Raw genomic sequence first — 22048 nt, 5'->3', positions numbered from 1 at the left:
GGAATACAGGTACTGTAACTCCTTTTTGCACTGAAAAAACATGTTGGATTTACTTGATTCAATAGTGGACACTGGTTGCACACAAATGTTTTGCTTTGGCAGAAACTTAAACAACTGAGTTAAATCAACACAACCTTTTCATGTTTAGTAAACCTGTGCATTTTGTGTTCATAAAACACGATTGAAACATGTTCAGATGGAGTAAGTTGAGCTGTTGGAATATTTTAATCCTTCAATTCTGTCAGTTTATTTCAACACTATTCAATAACTTTTATCCTCTTCATTATAATTTAAAGAATTGTATAAGTTTACATTGTTTTAAAAAGTGTTACATGCTTAAAATGATAACTCAATATGAAGAATGCGAATGAAATTGGAGTTCATTGAAAATGGATCCATTATAATTTTTTGTTTTATTTATTTTAATTTTATTTTTCTCCTTGTTACTATGTGGAGTGGTATATTCTGATTGTAAATTTGTTGTTTGGTTTGGGTTAGGACTGGAGATAAATGTTAATGTTAGTTTGTTCCCTGATTTTTGGTGCCCACTTGTAATATAAGTTGGAATGTATACTGAAAAAAATAATCAGTGGGATAAACATAAAAAAATTATTGTAAGCGGTTGCACGAAATTAAGTTATGTTTGGTTAACCTTAGTTTTTTATGTTATACCTGCACACATTTTTCTGGTAACATGAACAGGACTTTTTTATGTTGTTGTTATGTTTTTCATTCCGGTCAAATATTTATAGAAACCACTTGTTTATCAGACATGAACTTTTTTGTGTTAATTGTATTGGACTACTATATGTTATATTGACAAGATTATTTTATGGTAAGCTTATTTTATTTTATAACAAATTTCTAATATATAATATATAATCTAATATATAATTGAGTGTTCAATAAATAAAACTAAATTAAGGCTGATCTTACTGTATGTACTGTACACTTTCTCTCAATCAAAGAAATACGCAAAACATTTTTGAACAATGACCTGTATTTTTGAAAATACTACACAGTTGTAAAAATGGACTTTCAATTCAGGCTTCCAAAATATACATGAGTCATATTTGTACAATGCATCTCTTGAAAAACATTCCACAACATTCCTCAAAGTTATCTGCTGGAACCTGAATTCAACATTGTGGGGCCTTATGACATCGCGCTTATGTAAAAAATAGTTTTTTAAATGTAAGAGCCATAAGGTAATATGGCAACAGGGGTGTAATTATTAAAATAACACAAAGAAGAGACTTAAAATAACATTATAATCCACAGGCACACAACCAAGAGACCTAAACTGATTAGTATTGGCTTGCTTCTATCACTAAACATCACAATCACTAATACTAGACGATGCAATCTGTTTGTAGTGGTGCACCTTGGGAAAAAAATTGCAAACTGGTGAAATTGGTGCAAGGCACCATTTCCATTGAGAAAAATGGAAATTCAAAGTTTGAAATTTTTTTTTAAAAGAGCCATGGCTTGAAAAGTGAAAACTGCAGTAATAAAGGCCCCAAGTTGAAAAGTGCCAGAAAAATAGGTTTCACTATGTACTGCAACTTTACCAGTGCTGGCTTAAAAGAAAGGATGGTATATATTCGAAGAGGTAAACATGTTGTTCCCACATCATAACTGGAAAACTGTTCAATCGTACAGTCTGGTCCTGAGAACCTGGGCCTTCTTTGAAAGGCTGTTCCTTTTGAGCTCCATAACCAGTTTCTATAATACCTCGAAGGTATACTTTTCCAGTGGATAGGTGAGGTTCAAAGTGTACATTAGTCCAAACAGCATTGCAGCTGCTAGGGTATAGTTATCCAAATCCTGCCAGACTCTCTGGCCTTCAAGGACTATCCCGATGTCCTCAGGGCTGCCATTGGCATCTCTTGACTTTATGATGTAAATTCCCATGGTTGTTTCCTTATTAGATCGTTGGATAATGGCTTCATCTGTGGCCTAGAAAATGCAGAATTCCAAAATTTAATTAAACAGAACACTGGTCAAAGAACATTATACCAAATCTTATTTCAATCTGTGTCACTATTCCAAAAAATGTTAACATTAACACATTAGGTGAACAAAAATGGATTCATTACAGCATGTGATTTGAGTCCTCAGAATGCTTAAAAAGGTAATGCATGAAGTGAAATCTCCATGCAAAGAAGCAGAATACTGTCAGAGCATAGAGAGGTGTTCAACTATGAACTCCACACATAGTTCTAATGCAGGTAAAAGAAGAAAAAAAAACGCACCCATGGTAAATTGTGAAAATCCCAGGTGATTTTCAACATACTCCTGGCATAGAGTGACAAGCAGCATTTTGTTAAAATTATTATTTTCCCTAGAGTGTATACACAAATTATTTTTTTCTTACCTGGGCCGTGGGCTCCAGAATGTTCTGCAGTCTTCTTCCTATTTGTCCTCCTCGCCTTTTGAAGACCTTTATGAGTTTGTCAGATAGCACATCTATATGCGAGAGTAATCTGGACTGCAGTGGCATGGTGGTAATGCGCTTAAACTCTGCATTTATCTAAAAAGAGAAGTTGTCACATAAAAATGCTGTCAAAATCTCAAATCTCACAAGGTTACATCCACACAAAGTTGTTATTTTTTGTCATATTACTATTTATTAGCTATGGGTCCCATGTTGCTGAGCAGTTCCATAGTTGCTCTTACTTCCATACCACCCAAAGCCTGTTTGCAACCACAGCAGTTGCCTCCTTCTGGCCATTTTGCAGTTCTGCCAAATGACCCAGAAACTACATCTATTATTGTCATATACACATCAAGGTCTTTCATTAATACTTAGTTAAATTAGTTAATTTGACCTTTCCAGAAAATTTACCTTACAGAATGTGAGATAACATATGCAAATCTTCACACCCCCCCCCCCCCCCCCCCCCCACAGAGCCCACCCCATGGCAAACTAGCTTATTTAACTGTTTAACTAAAACTAAACTAAATGGACACGAGTTTGTTAGTCTGTATTCACTGAGAAAAAACAAGCGGATGTGACTGGGCACACACTGAAAAAAAGCTAATGCACATAATATTGTCCTGCAGCTTAAGCTAGCATTATCGTTAGTTAACTTAAGGAATGACTTGTTTTTTCCATTATGTTGCTCAACAGCAATTCATGAGAAAAACTTCCCCATATAATGGATGTTCTCTTCGTTTCCTCTCAAACATGTAGTTTTCAGTTTACCTCGACAAAGTAAAGCTCAGCACCAAACGTAAACGAAGCAACGACAAAAAATGGCGGACCGCCACAGTGAATTTTCCCTCGCAGAACACGCCCTGGGGGGTGGAGTTTCAACAGAAAACGTAACTATTTTCTGTTATTTTGATATGACTGGTTTTAAAAGACTGAACATCCTTCTAAAACAAGTGAAAGGCGTGAGACTTAATTATGTTTAGACCAAAAATATAACTGATTCATGTTGGATATATTTACTGTATTTTTACTAATTTAACAACGTCATCATTGCATTAGTTGCTTTATGCTATAGCATTACGCTTACATTAGCTTGAAGCTCAAGGTCGTCATTTTATTTAATTTCTTTTTCTGGGCTTACAAACAGGACACACAACATTTAGATAACCGTTACACTGAATCTTGGGTCTGTGTTGAGTCTTCCAGCTGCTGACTACAGAAGCTAGATTGACCTTTCAGCATGTTTTTAGCGGCTGTGGCTATGTGCTGGTAATGTTACCGTGTGTGAGCAGTCACATTGGCAGCAGACATGTTTCATCAAACTAGTCATATCCCAGCCCTACATTAGCTTGTTTAATGGTTAAGACACTGCTGGTACCACCACTTACTACAGACACCGATGCAAGTTTGTAATAGTCTGGTAATTTAGACTGAAAGAATATACAAACAATATTAACTCACATTATATATGTTAATTACTAATTTGCTTATCGCATAATTTCGGTTACCATTAGCTAACTGGAGCTAGCTAACATTGGCCTTTCATGGTTTTCGATAAACAGCCCACATACCTGTAAAATGACAACACCCCAGTAAAAGTCCACATATATAAAGGGTCTACACTCTTTCTCACTGGTGTGTTAGCTTTAAAATCCTATTTACCTTCAAGTGTAAAACTCCAGATGGTAGTAGATTTTCCAAAGCGAGAGACAAAAATGGCGGACAGTGCAGCCGATTTTTCCTTTCCAGGGGGCGGAGCTTGAGGATAAAACAAGACTAACTTGTTTCTTTTCAACATGATTTGTTCTAAAAGAATGAATATTCTTAAAGAATATGTGAAAATTAAAAGACAAAAATATGTTTAGATGTGAAATTTAAATTAGTCATGCTGGATATATGAAGTAATTCTATGCAGATTCAACAACCACCCTATTGCATTTTTTTCAGTGTAGATAGGGGGCAGGGTTTAATAAGAATATTTTCTTCTTCCTGCTCCTTTTCACACATGGTTGTAGTGCTTTATTGATAGAAAGTAGTGATGGCCAAATGAAGCTTTCCGAAGCACTGAAGCTTGTATTGAAAAACGGTTCATTACTCAAAGCTTTTCAACACAGTCCTCTCCGGTGACATCTGGTGGTGAAAATTTTGAAGAGCAGCTTGAATCTGCAAAATAAAACGGACTGCTCAATTATCACTGCTCACTCAAGAGTGGAGTTCTCTCTGATATTGGGCCACCGTTCCGTTGCTTTGAACATGTAATTGGTTTTGTTTTCTCGATTGGGGGGCTGAAAAAAATGTAATGCGTATTTGCGTAATACATTTTGATCAATAAACTTTCCCTATTTAAACATGCACTATGGTGGCCTTTCTTTGCTCATAACTCCTTGATGTTGGTAAATACAATAAGTGAGCAATATATATAATATACATATGAAAATGCACAGCACATTATGGAGTATGCCCCTGCTGTGAAGTCCTACCTCCATCTACTTGTCGTTTAATCACTGGACAGCTGGACAGGTTCATACAAAATATTAGATTAGGCCAATTGTCCTATACATATTTTTGACCTAGGGGTGGGATTGATTGTGAACTGGAAAGGGAAAATGCTTAGGAAGCTGAGTACGGCTGCATCGTCACTGATTTGTAGAATCATTTTGATTCGATACAGGATCCGATTCAATTTGATTGGAATCTGGAAAGTTTTGCCTCAGTCAGAAATATTACAAGTCTGATCATTTAACAGTATATATCCATAATTTCGTATCTATTAAAAGAAAGCTGACACATGTGAGACTTAATTAGAGATGTAAACAGAGAGTTATGAAACCTGCAGCTGCAGAAGCCAGCGGAAAAAAAAAGAGGCAAACACAGCGCGGACCCGACGACGCACCAAAATCTGACTCTGACGCGTCGGGTCCGCGCTCTGTGTTCACGTTTGTATGCAGAATCCGTAAACCTGCTCCCAGTTACTGTTTTAGCTGCATGGTGTTTGACGACATGTTGTGAGGTTTAACCTGAGATGCTGGCGTTTCAGGCATAATAACGTTAATTTACAAATCGACACGGGATTTTAATGAATCAATATCACTTTATTCAATTTAGCATGGATTGTAATCAGAAAAGCGATAATCAAAACCCACCCCTAATCAAGAACTTGCAAAGTAAAAACATGATCTATGTAAGGTAGCCCTTTTGTTATTTACATTTAAAAAGAGGATTAGTGTTACTGTGCGCTGGCTGAGTCTGTTTCTTTTCTTAGAAATAGTTTCTCCTGCCCTGGAGAAAATCCACTTGCATGGAACAGAAGAGGCTGTGGAGTGCAGGAACTACACTGCAAGTTGGTAGATATGCAGGTATTCCTGGGTCCTGCAGACTATCACCTAAAAACAATAAACAAAATGATTTTCTAAACTGTGTAGCAATGTAATGTACGTATAGTGTCAAATACATTTTTGTAGTCTTCATTAGCTTTAATTCACATGGAAGTGTTCCTAAAGTCATATGCTGTAATGATATTTACATTATGAAAACTTGATTTTGGACATTTCAAGTTTTTCACTTCGGCAGATAAAATGAATTGAGCAAAATCAACTCAAAATATTCCCACACGCCAGAACGTCCTCTCTTCCTCGCTGGCTCCATATCTGTCAGTGGAATGATCACCTCGTCGCTATCTGTCACCATCAACACACTCCACGAATCCCGTGGATGATTCACTTCCTTATATCTGTTTGAATCAGGTACCGAAGCAGTTACGTGCGTAATGAAGCTTCGGACGTCACTGGTCACGTGACTTTTGCCAAACGAAGCAAGCCTCGACACAGTGCTTCTGAACCAGTGTGTTGTTTTTTTCGACACACGCTCCGGAGCGTCAGCTTCAAGCGGGCCATCACTAATAGAAAGTGTGGTTGGTTTGTTTGATCTGTTGTACCAAGTGTGAAATAAATAAATAAAATGAAATGAAATAACTTTTATCCAAATACTACTTGGTCACTTAAATACTACATGTTGTCTTCACATTGCATACAGTTCAACAAAGTCTAGATCCTGGTTACCATAAAAATTTAATGGGTCTACAACAACTACCATCCCCCTATCTTTATCCTGGTGACAGCAGGGCCGGGAAATAACCCTGAAGTGATAGGTTCCCCGGCAGGGTACACCCCGGACAGCCGACCAGTCTATCAGATAGAAACAAACAGCCGTTTACCCTTACATTCATGGATAATTTAGAATCATCAATTAACCTAGCTCTAATAACTGCATGGCTTTTTCTCTCACACTGGAAACCAGAATTTCGTACAGATCTTTAAAGCCTGAGGCAATTGTGTTAAATACACGCGAGATGCTTACGTAAATCCAAGGGCTGGCCCCTTTTTTTCTTTTTTTCATTGTGTTCCTCCTTCAATTAAATCTCACTCACAACAATGTGGCGCTCCGAAATAAGGCTCACACCGTTAATTCATCATTTTCACTCTGTACCACTGCTCCTTATCAGGCTGTGTGAAGCACAGTAAACAATTCAGTGGAGGCCTTAAGCCATAAACAGACATCACGCACAGACATTGTTTTCATAACCAAACTGCCTTAGACCCTGTCCACTTACAGACCTTTGAATCATTCAAAGATAATAAAAAAAATGGACCAATTTTTTTTTTTTTACCAAATTCAACCATTGTTGTGTCTACAGATAATGGAAAACTTAGCAAAGAAACAATTTTAGATTTTATCTTCAGGCAGTTTATTACCAGCACCCTGTCACAAAAGCATCTCTTCCCATTTCTTAACAGTTTGACAGCCATAGCATAAGATAAGATAAGATGACCTTTATTAGTCCCACAGGTGGGAAATTTGTTTTGTTACAGCAAAAGTGAAAAGTTATGTAGAAGAAATTAGAAAACACTGGAATGCAATAAAATAAAATAAAATAAAATACTATATACAATACAATAGAATAGAATAATATATACAATAGAATAAAATAGAAATACAAATGCTATATACAACTGAGTAAGAAAATACAAAAGTACAACTTCGTCAGAAGAAGAATTGTACAAGAATTGCACATATAGCAGTCTTATTGCACGTGTGAGGGTTTGATCAGCTGCAAAAGTCTTTGTTGTGGAGTCTGACAGCAGTGGGGAGGAAAGACCTGCGAAATCTCTCCGTCCCACACCGTGGGTGCCGCAGTCTCCCACTGAAGGAGCTGCTCAGTGCTGTCAGAGTCTCTTGCATGGGGTGGGAGATGTTGTCCAACAGGGATGACAGCTTAGCCGCCATTCTCCTGTCACTCACTCCACTGGGTCCAGAGGGCATCCTAGAACAGAGTACTAGAACATAGTATTTTTATGAACTAGAGAACTTGTCATATTTCAGCATGCTGTGCTTTGTGTGCCTAAACCATTTTAGGAAACTGGCCAAGTGAAGGTAAAAACAAAAGGCGAGGCTTAAAAACACTGAGTGTTTAAAATTACCTGTAAAACACTGTGGAGACTGTCATAGTTTAGGGCTACATTTCGGTAAGTGGTACTGGAGATTGACAACATCAATACTGATGGAATTATGAACAGAGACGACTACCATTAGATTTTCATCCACTTTCATGATGGCAATGGTCCCAAATTCACGGTCAATTCAGTAAAAACATACCTGAGTAGGAAAAACACACAATGCTATACTATCAGTAATTGATTAGTCTCCCCCCCCCCCTTTTTTTTATTTATTTTTTTATTCTGTATATCAACGTATGTTTGCACGCTTCACTAAGTCGCCATGTCTGGTGTTTATTACATAGTAAATATATGAAGAAATGAGGGGATGGCCAAAGATCTTTGCGGATTACGTCAGGAAAAAAACAAAAAGTCAAGACTATCAATTGTCCCCGCCCTTTCCGTGTTTTTGTCCAATCACGGCAGACCGGAAGTTTTGAGAGTCTGGAACGCGGGAATTTACCAATTCTGACTGAGCAGGACAACAGAGAAGGTAAATACTGTCATGTACTTCCAGTTATCTTCGTTCAGATTAATAAGCATTTGTAATTCGTCTGCATTTATAACGGGCACGCTCCTTAGCTAACAGTAACTTAACACAAATGTTCATGAATGGGAATGATGTCCACTGTGTTTAGCCGTAAACCAGTCCAGCTAACCTGCCAGTTTAACTGCTAACGTGTTAGCCAGCTGTGCTCTATATGTTAGTGCAGCCAAATGAGCGGCTTTATCAAACTGTTTTCTCTAATCCGTATTTCAGAGTCCATTGTTGTACGTTTTGCTAACTAATGCGTTCATATGAGTTGATTGAAAACGATCTAGGTGGTGAATTTACCGTGTTTTTATCCCTTGAGGTCGGTGCCGAATATAAAAATTGAAAAGAAATGAAGGTGGTAACGTGTGAGATAGCATGGCACAACAAGGAGCCAGTGTACAGTCTGGACTTTCAGCACAGCTCAGATGGACGCATTCATCGACTGGCCACAGCTGGAGTGGACACCACAGTCAGGGTGAGTGGAGACAGCGGTCAGAACATCAGGTTAACTCCGTAAGAGGTCGACGATTTTTATTTTGTTTTTAATTAAATAAAATGTGAAATAAAGAAGAAAAAAAAACAGTGATTTAGTCTATAAATGCAGCAGGAAGAAGCGAGTCTCACGGATGTAGAAGACGCAGGTATTTGTACCCATCAGTTGTTTTTTTCTTCATTAATTGGTCATAAAAACACTTAGCTTAAGAATAAGGACACAGAAACAGAGATAATATGGAGAAAAATTTTTTTGTTAACTTTCTGAACAGTCCCAGTGCAGGTAGACAGAGTACAGTTGTAATTATAATCTTCCATATACTCATCATGAATGTCATGGTCATTTTGGGCTTTTAGTGATTCCTTCTGACTTTTCTTTTTCCGGGGTGAAATGATTGTACAGCGTACATCTTTAATGACTTAAGAAAAATAAGAATCTAGTACACAAGTATGAATTTAAAATTTAATGCTTGCTTGCTTTATCCTTTCTAAAACCAGTTATGGATGTGTGTTTGGTATCATTCTTCTGTTGGAACACCTGTTTTACTGCTGATTTGAGGTGAAGTTGAATAATTTGGTGGTAATTCTCCTATAAGATTCCATCTGTTAGGTAGGAGGTTCAAAGGTAAGGTAAAGTTTATCACCATGGGTTTAATCTGGTCAGAATGCAAAGAAAACAGCCTAACCATTGATTTTCCTTATGTACTGGATTATTTCACTTTAACTTAAAGGAAGACACACATGGACTACTAAACTCTAAAAGAGAAAACAAGGTTGGACTTTAAATCATTAACTTGAACATAAATGTTTAAACTCAGAAGAACAAATCAAACTGACCTCAGCCGCCGCCCTATGTGGGAGTGAAAAGAGTGAGTGAAAGGGAGTGCAGTCCTTATACAATGTATGCCAGGTGAGTTTATTTAAGGCACAAAGAAAATCAAGAACCAATCAGTGTTGAGAAAGTCAAGAGTGGAAACGAGGTAAATTGCGGTCATGTGAGGGAGAATGAGGAAAACAGGAAACAGAATAAGAATCTTTTACTACATCATCCACTTTGTGCAATCTACCAGTACCACTTACAAAACAGCCCTGGAGCATGATGCTGCCACAACCGTGCTTAAAGTTAGTACAGTGTTCTTGGGTGTGAAAACCTCACCATTACCTCACCATAATTCTTCTCCAGAAGGCCCTCGTTCACGTGGGCATTTCAGTCAAACTTAAAGGTGTCAGTTTTGGAGCAGGGGCATCTTTCTCAGGCAGAATCCTACAATCTACATCTACAATTCTCCTTCTTAGATCTTCACAGAGTTTCTTGGATTTTGAAGGACCAGAGTGTATGTAGAAATCTGGCCACAACTGTACATTTAAGCAAGTGTTTCACTGTGCATTTGTCAGGGTGATTATTGACCTTTTGTTTACGGAGACTTTTTCAGGCCCGCTTTAGCCCTTAGAGAATGCCTCTCTTAAGGCCCATAGGATACTGGTTAACACAACAAGTCAAAGATCCTTAGTCTGAGATCTGGAGGAGGCACAAATCCCTGGGAGGGTTGCATCAGGAAAGGCATCCTGTATAACACTCTTTGCCAAATCAGATAAGGAGAACTACTCACTGTGGTGGCCCCTTGTGACTAACAGAGTAGTCAAAAGTAGTCCTGTTTTTGTTTTTTCCTTCTCAGACACTGGTGACAGTCTCTAAGTCATGATGCACCATCAAGCAATGCGATGTTTTCATGTTTGCGTACAGCAAGGTTTTAAATTATCAAGGCACGTGACATCCTTAAAGGGATGATCCACCTAATAGCAGTTATTTAAGTATTAAGATTTTTAATACATTTACCCTTTTTTGTAACCTTTATCCTACTAAAATTAATCTGTGGACGGAGTATTGTTTGTGAAGAGCTGTATGTTGCACGGACAATTTACCGAGAATTTTTAATGATCTCTTTTCCTAATGATGTTTTTGCAGCTGTGGCGGGTGGATGCTGGTCCAGACGGGAAGGCGGTGGTAGAGTTTCTGTCTAATCTGGCTAGACATACAAAAGCTGTCAACGTAGTGCGCTTTAGCCCCAACGGAGAGCTGCTTGCTTCAGGAGGAGATGGTATGTTCCACGTAGTAGACAGACGCTTCTCAGCCTTTTCTCCATTGCAAACATGCGTGTTTCTATTTAAAAGCAACTGTTGTTTTTGTTCTCAAAACGAAACATGTTTTTTTAAGAAACAATAATAGAGGCATTTTAACGTTTTGATGTAGATGCAATAATTCTGCTGTGGAAGCTCAACGACTCCAAGGAGCTCGAGCAGGCCTCTGTGTTTCAGGAGGATGAGGATGCTCAGCTAAACAAGGAGAGCTGGACTGTGGTCAAAACGCTTAGGTACGCTAGAACAGCAAGTGCTAATGTTTGCTAAGGTCAACGAAGTGAGACTCAGTCATAAATGGTGTTTAATTACTTTGTGTGGCACTCTGGTTGTTGAAGCTTTTATAACTATAATGCCCATGAGATGTGGTTATAGAAAGGAGTTTGCTATCTGATTTCTTTCCAGAGGGCACATAGAGGATGTGTATGACATCTGCTGGACACGTGATGGAAACTTCATGGTGTCTGGATCTGTTGATAACACAGCTATCATGTGGGACATCAATAAAGGTTTGTGGGTGCATACATTTTATCTGTGATGCTTTTATCTGGTGTTATTTTTGACTTTCTGTCTATTTTGTTGTTTGTGTTTTTAGGACAGAAGCTTTCTATCTTGAATGACCACAAGAGCTACGTGCAGGGGGTTACCTGGGATCCCCAAGGACAATATATTGCCACTCTCAGCTGTGATAGGTGATTCAAACATGGATTATACCCACTGGCGACTTTATTAGGGACACATTACTAAGTCACCTGGTGGATCCTCTTTTAACACCAGAACTGCTTTAATTCTACATCACTTAGGCTACGTCCACACGTACACGGGTATTTTTGAAAACTGAGATTTTCCGTTTTAGTTTAAAAAAAAAATCCCGTCCATACGTAAACGCAGAAATGAAGGAAAACGCTGCTATGAACATGCCAAAGCAGCAGGTGGCGCTAGATTCCTAACCGTGCAGAAATGTTGGCCAATCAGAAGTCTAGAAGCCTCGGCGGGAAAAAGTAAACAAAGCTGGGGCATAGAAGCAGAACAGAGTCGTATGTGTGGAGGGACAGTAACTGTGTGTATATGTAAGCATTTAAACACTGCAGAGAGTAGAATTAACAGTATTGTAGAAATTCATTTCACCGAAACAATAACGTGGCGCACAGTGTGACGTCAAAAAATGCGCACACCTTTGACGCTGCGTTTTCTCCGTTTTTCTAGTCCACAGGTAAATGCAAAAACGGAGTTTTCAAAATATCCACCCTGGCCGGAGTTTTTAAAAATCTCTGTTTTCAGTGACCGAAAACGCCGTTTACGTGTGGACGAAAGGTGGAAACGCATAGAAAAATCTGCGTTTTCAAAAATACCCGTGTACGTGTGGATGTAGCCTTAGATTCAAGAAGGTGCCTAAAACATTCCTCAGCTATTGACATGATGTGAGCACACAGTTGCTGCAGATTTGTCGGCTGCATAGCATTTATGTGAATCTTCTTTTCCTCTACATTGTAATGGCGCTCTATTAGATTGGGATATGGTGACTGTGGAGGCTGTTTGACTACAGTGAACTCAGTGACTTCATCAGAAAACCAGTTTTAGATTACTTGAGCTTTGTGACATGACACGTTATCCTGTTGGGTACACTGTGCCCATAAAGCCGTGGACATGGTCAGCAACAATAGTCAGGTAGGCTATAGCATTTAAACGATGTTCAGCTGGTACTAACGAGCCCAAAGTGTGCCAAGAAAATATCCCCCACACCTTAACACCTCTATCAGCCTGAGCTATTGATGCAAGGCAGGTTGGATCCATGCTTTCATGTTGTTTACACCAAAGTCTGACCCTGTCATTTGCAGCACAAATTGATACTCATCAGACCACACAACATTTTTCCCAGTCTTCTATTGTCCACTTTTGGTGAGCCTGTGAGGATTTTAGCCTCAGTTTCCAGTTCTTAGCAGAGTGAAGTGACACTGTGTGTTCTGCTGCTGCTGGAGCCCATCTGCTTCAGTGGTTGAGGGATTCAGAGATGCTCTTCTGCTTACCTTAGGTGTAATAAGTGGTTATTTAAGTTTCTTTTGCCTTCCTATCAGTCCCTTAAATCACCTTTATTCCCTATTATGAAGCTCAGTTTTCACTTCAGCAGGTTGACTTGACAACGTCTGCTTGCCTAAATGCACTGAGTTGCTGTCATGTGATTGGCTGGTTAGATCTTTGCATTACCAAACAACTGAACAGGTGTAACTAACAAAGTGGGCAATGAGTGCAGTATTGTTCCTTATTAAATAATTGTATTTGATGTCGTGTAGGCACTGGCATTGATGTGTCAGCACGCTGATGCTCGGAATATTTTTGTTTCTCCTCCCATTCAGGGTGCTTCGTGTGTACAGCACTCACACCAAGAAGAAGGCCTTCAGTATCAGTAAAATGAGCTCTGGGCCGCTTGCAGAAGGAGAGGTCAGTCGTGCTTCTTTTTACAAACTCTCTTCAATGTCTTAAAGGTGGTTCTAATGTCTCAGTTACTTCTTTCCAATCATTTTTATTAGCACCAGTCTGGTCTCTCATAAATCTGAAATTCTGAGAAATCTGTGTTTCATCCAAGCTGATAGTTGCATGAGCCACAATACCTCTCTTAACTTTGCAAAAGGTGTTTTGAGGTTTTTCCTGCTTGTGTTATTCTTATTCCTTAACCTGCTCTTTAACAAGTTTATAAAATCAAATATAAGAAATTAAATGCTCTACCAAACTGTCCAGAGCGAGTTAGAACTGTTGCCTTTTCAGGTGAAGCAGTACAGGATGTTCCACGATGACAGCATGAGGTCTTTCTTTCGCCGTCTCTCATTCACACCAGACGGGTCATTCCTGCTTGCTCCCGGTAAACACAAAGCATGCTTTTGAAATCTTGTGTTCTAACGGTGCAACACTTTTTTTCTAATTTCGCCTCGCTGTTGTCTGCTTCTTTGAAACCTCAGCTGGATGCGTGGAGATAGGAGAAAACATCATGAATACCACCTACATCTTTTCCAGGAAGGGTCTAAAGAGGTATCTTTTGTGGACTGTTATTGTATTTACACCCTATTCAGAGTCTGTTAAAGTTTAATAATCTGTGTATATAAATATCTTTCTGTGTGTTTTATAGGCCTGTTGCTCACTTGCCGTGCCCATCTAAGGCTACACTGGCTGTGCGCTGCTGCCCTGTCTACTTTGAACTGAGGACAAAAAAAGGAGAAGGCAAGGACATTCAAGCAAGACTGATTATTTCGGACTAGTTTTCTTTTCTTGTGTTGTGTTCTTCGTGTCACTCCCATTCCCATTTCTTCCCTGCAGACGGTACTGTCCAGGCTCTTCCCAACGTATTTCAGCTGCCGTACCGTATGGTGTTTGCCGTGGCCTCTGAGGATTCAATCCTGTTGTATGACACGCAGCAGAAACTTCCATTTGGCCTTGTGTCCAACATCCACTACCACACACTCAGTGATCTCACATGGTAAACTTTCTTTTTAGCCGTTTTAGCACAGGTATCTATATTTAACTTTTCAAAAGCAAAAGATGACAGGAAGATATGATAATGTGCACACAAAAAAGTAATATGTATTTACTTATTTGTTAAAAACAGCCAAATCTGTATATTATTCACTTGTTTTGAGTGAAGCCTGATTTTCTTAAAGGAATATTTTGTCTTAAAAATACAAAACAACACAGCAATACATAAAAGCAGATAATCTGTACTCACAGAACACACACTTTGAGGTTATAAAGTACAAAACTTCATGGCATTGCCATCAAAACCACAGAAATCAGCAAAAGAGAGGAAGACAGAAGCAGGGAACAGCTAGTAATAGGCCAAATTCATCTTTTATATGATGGCTGCAGCAATTGGAATAAAAGACCTTTATTTGTCACCGTGATAAAGGGAAAGCTTTCACCTCTTGGAAGCCAATATAGATAGGGGTTAAAGAGTAGCAATGCCATGTGAAACATTTGCCTTAAAATGAAATGCGCCTAATTTGTCTTATGAGCTCCAGTAGATGTGCTTGCTTTGTCGACAGGCTTCAATCAGATACATAAGCCATGTATTGCTCAGCCAGAATATAGCTAGCATAAAGGTGGAATTTGGCGAGTGTTACTAAAGAACATGACTGGCTCAAATAACTCCTGTTATTCAGTTATTTGCCTGAAGATGCTTTATATTGTAAGGTACAGTAGGAAGGAAAAACTCTTTTAACAGGAAGAAACAGGAGCCAGAGTTTTATACAGTACGTGTTGATGAGTGAAAGTTGAGTAAAGGAAAAAACATTCAGTGCATCAATATCTAGTCAAATGTGATGGACAAACAAGATTTTGAAAGATTTTTCTCCTTAAAGTTATACTTCTCCCACCACCTTTGCTGCATCTCTGCTGCTATCTATGGGCTAAATTATCAGTGACCAAACAGTTCATCCACTGCAGCACAATACTGCAAACTACCCAGTTTAGCCTGCACTTAGAGTCCAGCATAAGCTCTAAATAACATGAAGTTATCAGTTAATTTGTTGCTAAAGACATGATCGAACTTATAATAATAATTTCTTACAGTCAGTCTTACATTTAATAACCTGAAAACTTGTAACTTTGTGAGCATTCCTTAGTCTGATAATGATATTTTATGTGTGGATTTATGCCCATGAAGTAGAGAGGTGGATGGTAAACTGTAAATGTTTTACCATTAAGCAGACTTTATCCCTTGCAGGTCCCGTGATGGTTCCTTCCTGGCTGTGTCCTCCACAGACGGTTACTGCTCCTTCCTGTCATTCTCTCCTGGGGAGCTGGGCACTCCACTGAAAGAGCCGCCCACCCTGGAGGTCTTTGTCCCAAGCAGTGGTGTTGAGAAAAAAGGCAAGAAGGCATCATTGGCCAAAGGCTCATCTCCTATATCCCAGCCGTCACCCCCAGCCCCACCTGCCACATCCCAAGCTAACCAGGGCAAAGACGCCCCCTCTCTAACCTCCCCAGAGGAGAAGAAGAGCACCCCTCGTGCCAACTCCAAACCTCAGCCCCGCAGGATCACCCTCAACACCCTTGAGGGATGGGGAAAGCCCACTACTCCTAAAGCCACGGCCTCTGCAGCACCTCAGTCCTCAAAATCTGGGAGCACAAGCGCCCCTTCCACTCCCCAACCACGCGTAACCCCCCTCTCTCCATCCACACCAAAAGTCCTCAACAGTGCCAATACTCCTGGGCCCGCAACACCTAAGAGTGCTGCCACATCAAAAGGGCCCACTCCAAGGTAAATATTAGAGCAGCTGTCTTTGGGATTCTGTCAGGGTGGCAGAAAGTAAAACGGGTAAATAATGATGTACTTAGTACGGGTATGTTTTTATTTCTTTTGTATGCAAGTTGTTTTCTCGTGTAGCTGCCAATAGAAATTCAAAGCTGTTTCATTCAGTCTTTAAAAAAAGAAAGTGCTTCACACCCTCAACTTTCAAAAACATAAAAGTTTAATAGTTATTTTATTTAAAAAAATTAATTGCTTAAAGGGAAAGTATTGTACTCATTTCTAGCTCCACTTGGTCTCTTTGACAATAGGTTTTCATTATTATTCACAGTTCACAATAAGCCATATTTGTCTGAAACAAGCTGTTTTAGCTCGTTTGTCCTTAGACACCTTTCCTCTGTCTGCCTCTTACAAACAGAAGTTTTTGTGAAAACAGAACCGTGTGCCTGATTTTACCGGATTAAGGTTATCTATGACATCATACAGTTTCAAAAGTAGAAAAAAACAGTCTGAAACAGAGTTTACAACAGTGTATTCCCTGAGGCTCTCAGGAAGCCTTGTACATATTGGTATTTGTATAAACAGACACTTTATAACTGCTGCTTTTATACATGTAGACACAGTCAAGAGAGTGACAGCTAAAGCTCAAACCAAGCATAAGAATGGGGAGGAAAGAGGATTCAAGTGGTTTTTAACATGGCGTCGTTGTGCCAAATGGGCTGGTTTGAGTATTTCAGAAACTGCTGATCTGTTGAGATTTTCCTGCACAACAACTGGGTGAAATTTGCGTTGTTGATGTCAGAGATCAGTGGAGAATGACCAGCTTACTTCAAGTTGAATGGAAGGCAACAGTAACTCAAATAGAAGCTCTGTGCAAACAAGGTATCAAGACAAGCATCTCTGAATACACAACACCTTGAATCTTACGTGGATGGGCTACAGTAGCAGAAAACCACACCAGGTGCCACTGCTGTCTGCTAAGAACAGGAAACTGAGGCTACAGGTCACACAGGCTGATCAAAATTCAGCAATGGAAGTTTGGTAAAACATTGCCTTGAGTCATTTGGATGGATTGTTTGCTGTAAACAACATGGAAGCACCGATCATTCCTGTCTTTTATCATTGGTTCAAGGTGGTGTTTGTGGTGTAATCATGTGGAGGCCTGTATTCTTGGCATATTTGGGCCCTTAAGAGCAACTGAGCATTGTTTATATGCTGCAGCCTACCTGGTTAGTACTGATGCTAACCATGCCCATTCTGTTGTGACCACAGTGACTTCTAATTGGCTGCTTTCAGCAGGACAACGCACCATGTCACAAAGCTCACATCCTTTCAAACTAATTTCTTGAACTTGACATGAGTTTACTCAAATGGCCTTCAGAGTCCACAGATCTTAGTTTAATCTGAGCACCTTTGGTATGTGGTGGAACGGATGATTGATAAATCTGCAGCAGCTGTGTGACTTCTATCACGTATCAGGCCTTTTCTGAAAGCACAAGTTGGTCCTAGCAATGTGTACCTAATGAAGTGTCCCACAAGTGTATGTGGGGAAAAAAGGAAATCAAAAAACACCTCCTTAAAGAAAGAACTTATATGCTTGTACATATAATTTGTGGATGTTTTTTTTTTTTTTTTTGACAGTAAAGTTTTAAACAAAAGCGTCTTTCAAATCCATGTTCCACAGTTTATTAGGAGTTGTGTCTAAAAATCTGTTATGAGGATGAGCGTCTCCAATTTTGAATATTATTCAAATATATTTTACAGGAAAGGGAAACTTGCTGAAACCCACTCGAGTGATCTAGAAACACAGTGGAATTATTCATTAAGCATGTAATGTAGAGATAATAAGTGTTGTTTGTGCAGCAGCAGCCTTAAAGCTTCACTGTGAGTATTAAAGCTTCTTTTTAGATGCAGCGTGACGCGTGTGAAGAGTGCAGTTTGCCCTAAACTACAGCGTATGCTAATTTATGGAAATATATAATCTATTCAAATCTTTGACCGGACTCGTATTGACTACATCTACCCTCCTAGCCCCCTTGAATGCAGTTTGAGTTTTCAGAGTGTGAAAAGTAAGAAAACACTGTGCTCTTTATAGTGTATAATATGCCTTCTTTTGAATAAGTTAAGAGAAATATAAATAGCTCTATTTGCCGTGTGAGGTTTTTGTCGGTTAATATGTGCCCAGCACCTGCAGTGTGAACAAAGCCCTGTCTGGTATGAGGGATTCGTTGGACCCCCCACTGACTACAAAATAATAATCACTCTGTCAGACTGCTGGCAGACAATAGCAGGCCTGTGCATGCTTTTGCGTACCCCCTTTTTCACATCTGTAACTTGGAACGTTTGACTAATTTTCACTGTTGGGCAACAACAAAACAAAAGACGATAAATACACGTTGTGTTGCTTTGAGGTCTTTTCAGCATTGCTACTTTTTTCTCTTTGTTTGCAGGAGAGTATCTTTGACTCCCCTTGCACCCCGGTCTCCAGCTGTTGGCTCACTTTTCAGCCCTCTCTCCTCCACGGAAAAGGCCAAACACGGTTAGTAAGGTTTTCGCCGTCTTTTTTAATGCTGAACTTTCCACGATAATCAACTTTTATAATGGAGAGTCGAGTGAGATGCTTACAATTATTAGGTGGCAAGAGCCCAGGGATTGTTGTGGCCCTCCCTAGACTGAGTGATAGTAGCAACAACTTGTCTTATCCTATGTTTAAATCAGTGTATGTTATTGTGCCTTTATTACAGTACCATATTTGAGTTGGATTACCTCTTTATGTACACGCTCTTATAGCAAGCTTGTAGCAAGTTATGGATTTGTACTAGAGCTTAGAACATATATATATTTTTGAAGATCTATTTCACCTTGAGTCTTTTTGTAGCTTAAATTGTTTACTGACATCTCTGACTATGACACAGCTACAGATGCATTCAAAGAAGCAGGAAACAAAAGCAGTCAGACAGGTTGCAAACAAGCCAGCAGCATAGTTTGATTAGGTGAGCCACTTTGTTTGGGAGTGAACATCAAAGTAAGCAAACCTGAAAGGGCTATATTAATTCTTCAGTGCTAAACTTTTGGTCTGTTTGATACATTTTAGCCCATTCTTCTTTATAATGTTGCTTCGGTTCACTGAAGTTTTCAGGAATTTATTTATGCATATCTCTCTTAAAGTCATGCAGTTAGTTACGACTGACTGGACCTTTGAGCTGTGCTTAGGATCTTTGTCCTTTTGCACGAAGCCTTTTAGCCAAGCTTTAGATGTGAGACACAAGGCCTCACATTTGATGCTGTTATGATCAGTCACACTGATTATTTTGCTGTCAGCTAAATGGCTGCTTTTACAACGAACTATAATTTTCGAAAAATATGAAAAGGTTATATGCATGAAACAGAATGTACTTAACTCTGCACTGTAACCTTCCAGGTAACCTCCCAAGAAATGTGCCTACACGTTAGGTCGACACCATTTGATTGGCGTGGAAGGCGTAAATTATGACATAGATCTTCCACTGAAGCGTTTCTTTTATTAACGAGCAATAATAAGTATTCAAAGGAAGCTCCACCTCTTTGCTCTTTGCGGTGTGTAAACAGACTCTAGCTCCACATTAAACTGGGCCATCATCATCATCTCTGCTGCTGTTGTGGTATCAGTGTGCGTGTGCTTAATGTCAAACTTTTTATTCACACGCCGATCCTAAATGCATTTGTATTGCAGGTCTGTTTTTAGTCGCAAATGGGGTTCGCGTTTCCATGGTGACCATGATGTGCTATAGAGCCCTAAACAGTTATTTAAATTTCACAGCTCTATCATTAAGACATGGGAGAATCTGATGAGCTCATAATTGAGTATTTCATTAATTAATGTTCAGATTATTTCTCAGCGTATTTTTGTTTATTCTTGCACCTTCAGCCCTGATGGTGTTTAATGTACAAAACCCCCCAAAACATCATGCAGTGCAGAAAACCCAGAATTAATGCCGAAGTCCTGCTTTCTAGTAGCAGATCATGGCAGGGCTCGCAAAATCGCTAGCCCGACGTCCCGGGGCTATATGATGGCAGGGCTAGCGATTTTGCGAGCCCTGCATGGGGGTGCCAAAGAAGCCCAAATCATTACCCCTCGAACACTGTGGTTCACAGTTTGCAAAAGGTGTTTACGCTGATATGCTGTGTTTTCACCAAACATCTCCATTATTGTCAAATCAAACTTTAGGTATCATGTTCTTTTTAGAGAGAAGAGGCTCGTTTTCATTGTTTCATTCCAAATCAGTCTTTTTTAATTGCATTGTCATGAGTCTGAGACGTAGCTGTTGAGCATTGCACAATCTGACCTTGAGTTGAATTTGCTGCGGCACGAGGAAGATTGTGACATTGCGTTAACACATATCTGAATCCTCCAGACCAGCAAACTGCTAGAACTTGTGCTCACACTTGCTGAAAAATGATTTGGTACATTTGATTGGAATTACCTGGCTACTACTTAGCCTCTTAATTGCTATGCAAACAGTAAAGGTGGGCTTACATTTTTTCACAGGACTGGGGAAATGTTGCTTTTCGCATGACTGTACACGCAGCAGAAGATCACACAGAAACAGGCTATGATGTGTAACCTTCTTTTTATTTCACCAGATCGTCCTTCTCCTCCCACTGATCCAGTGTGCCAGCCTCCAGAATCTAAACGACCCAAGACCACCCAAGAAAAGACCAGCGTCACCAAGGAGTAGTATAAACTGAGAAAAGTGTGGTGCTGTAAAATAAGACTAGAGTATATAAAGCAGAATGGAAGTTGAAGACGCATCAGCAAAAGAGCACTGAGGCTCCACATGAATTCACAGTGTTGTGTGCAATAGCATTGCCTTTGCGTCATATTGATCTTAGCGACTGGAGCTTTACATTTCACTTTATGTACTCAGTTATAAAGCAGACTGTATTGCAGTTTATGTCCTTTATTCTTTTTTTTAAAGGTGTTTTGTATCATACGATAAACAAGTAATGAGTTAATTGTATTATATTTGTGTTGTGTGAAATTTAAAAGCTTGAGTCAAGTTGTTTCACTTCTCCAGAACATGATTGTGAAGAGAAAACTGTACTGAAAACCTGTAGAAGACAATAACAAGCACTTGAAGGGTTTTGACTTTGTGTGAGCTTTGAGTTTATATAGCATGCTGAAGACTTTGGTTGAATAGGGTGACTTCTGTTGTTAAGCATTTGCATTTTCTTATTGTCTAATAAAAGATGTTTGATATAAAGTGCAAGTTCTGGTGGTTTATCACATGGTATCTAAATAATAAATAATTAAAAAGAATATTTACCTAATAGTAATTAATTACCTGACAGAAGTGAGGTCAAAGTGATTTGAAGGCGGGCAGTTACATTTTAAAAACAAATTGTAACGTTAATCTCCCTTTCTTTGCATTGCTAATAACATTTTAACCATATTTGTTATTTCTATTGTGCCCTTCATGTTAACATGTCAGTTTACTGATATAAATTGCCATGGTCTAAATTGTGCATTATCAGTGCTGTCAGTAATAAACCTTTTGAGTTATAAAAACAATTCTTCATTCATTACCCTAAAGCAACAGTCTTTACAAATTCACCCACCATCATCTTCAAGCTCTATTAAATTAATTAATGATGCTGTACTTCAGTGCAACAATCTTTGAAAAGTAGACGGAAGCACCAAAATTTGTGTTTGTCTCTCTAGTGCCATCCATTCAAAAAAT

General features: G+C 39.1%; 2 protein-coding genes across 2 annotated transcripts; one reads left to right on the top strand and one right to left on the bottom strand.

Moving 5' to 3' along the window:
* Nucleotides 1-997: 997 nt before the first annotated feature.
* On the bottom strand, nucleotides 998-4178 carry LOC146651033 (uncharacterized). Its single transcript, XM_085384882.1, has 3 exons — nucleotides 4100-4178; nucleotides 2378-2533; nucleotides 998-1959 (listed from the first exon to the last, which is right to left on the bottom strand). Exons 2-3 carry the CDS (start codon nucleotides 2501-2503, stop codon nucleotides 1726-1728), a joined length of 360 nt encoding a protein of 119 aa, XP_085241008.1. The 5' UTR covers nucleotides 2504-2533; nucleotides 4100-4178; the 3' UTR covers nucleotides 998-1725.
* A 4169-nt stretch (nucleotides 4179-8347) lies between these two features.
* chaf1b (chromatin assembly factor 1, subunit B) lies at nucleotides 8348-21571 on the top strand. The gene is made up of 14 exons (XM_085384888.1): nucleotides 8348-8422; nucleotides 8784-8939; nucleotides 10923-11055; nucleotides 11208-11328; nucleotides 11498-11601; nucleotides 11688-11784; nucleotides 13447-13531; nucleotides 13856-13949; nucleotides 14047-14116; nucleotides 14214-14305; nucleotides 14402-14561; nucleotides 15804-16340; nucleotides 18779-18867; nucleotides 20952-21571. The coding sequence occupies exons 2-14, from the start codon at nucleotides 8814-8816 to the stop codon at nucleotides 21044-21046; spliced, it is 1803 nt and encodes a 600-aa protein (XP_085241014.1). The 5' UTR covers nucleotides 8348-8422; nucleotides 8784-8813; the 3' UTR covers nucleotides 21047-21571.
* The last annotated feature ends 477 nt before the right edge of the window (nucleotides 21572-22048 follow it).

The sequence above is a fragment of the Rhamphochromis longiceps genome, linkage group LG16 (assembly GCF_057381845.1).
Source record: "Rhamphochromis longiceps isolate RC_006_pf linkage group LG16, R_longiceps_female_GT1.1, whole genome shotgun sequence".
In the NCBI taxonomy this organism is placed as follows: Eukaryota; Metazoa; Chordata; class Actinopteri; order Cichliformes; family Cichlidae; genus Rhamphochromis; species Rhamphochromis longiceps.
Note: the sequence above shows the minus strand (reverse complement) of the source record. Positions and strands in the feature narration are given on the sequence as shown.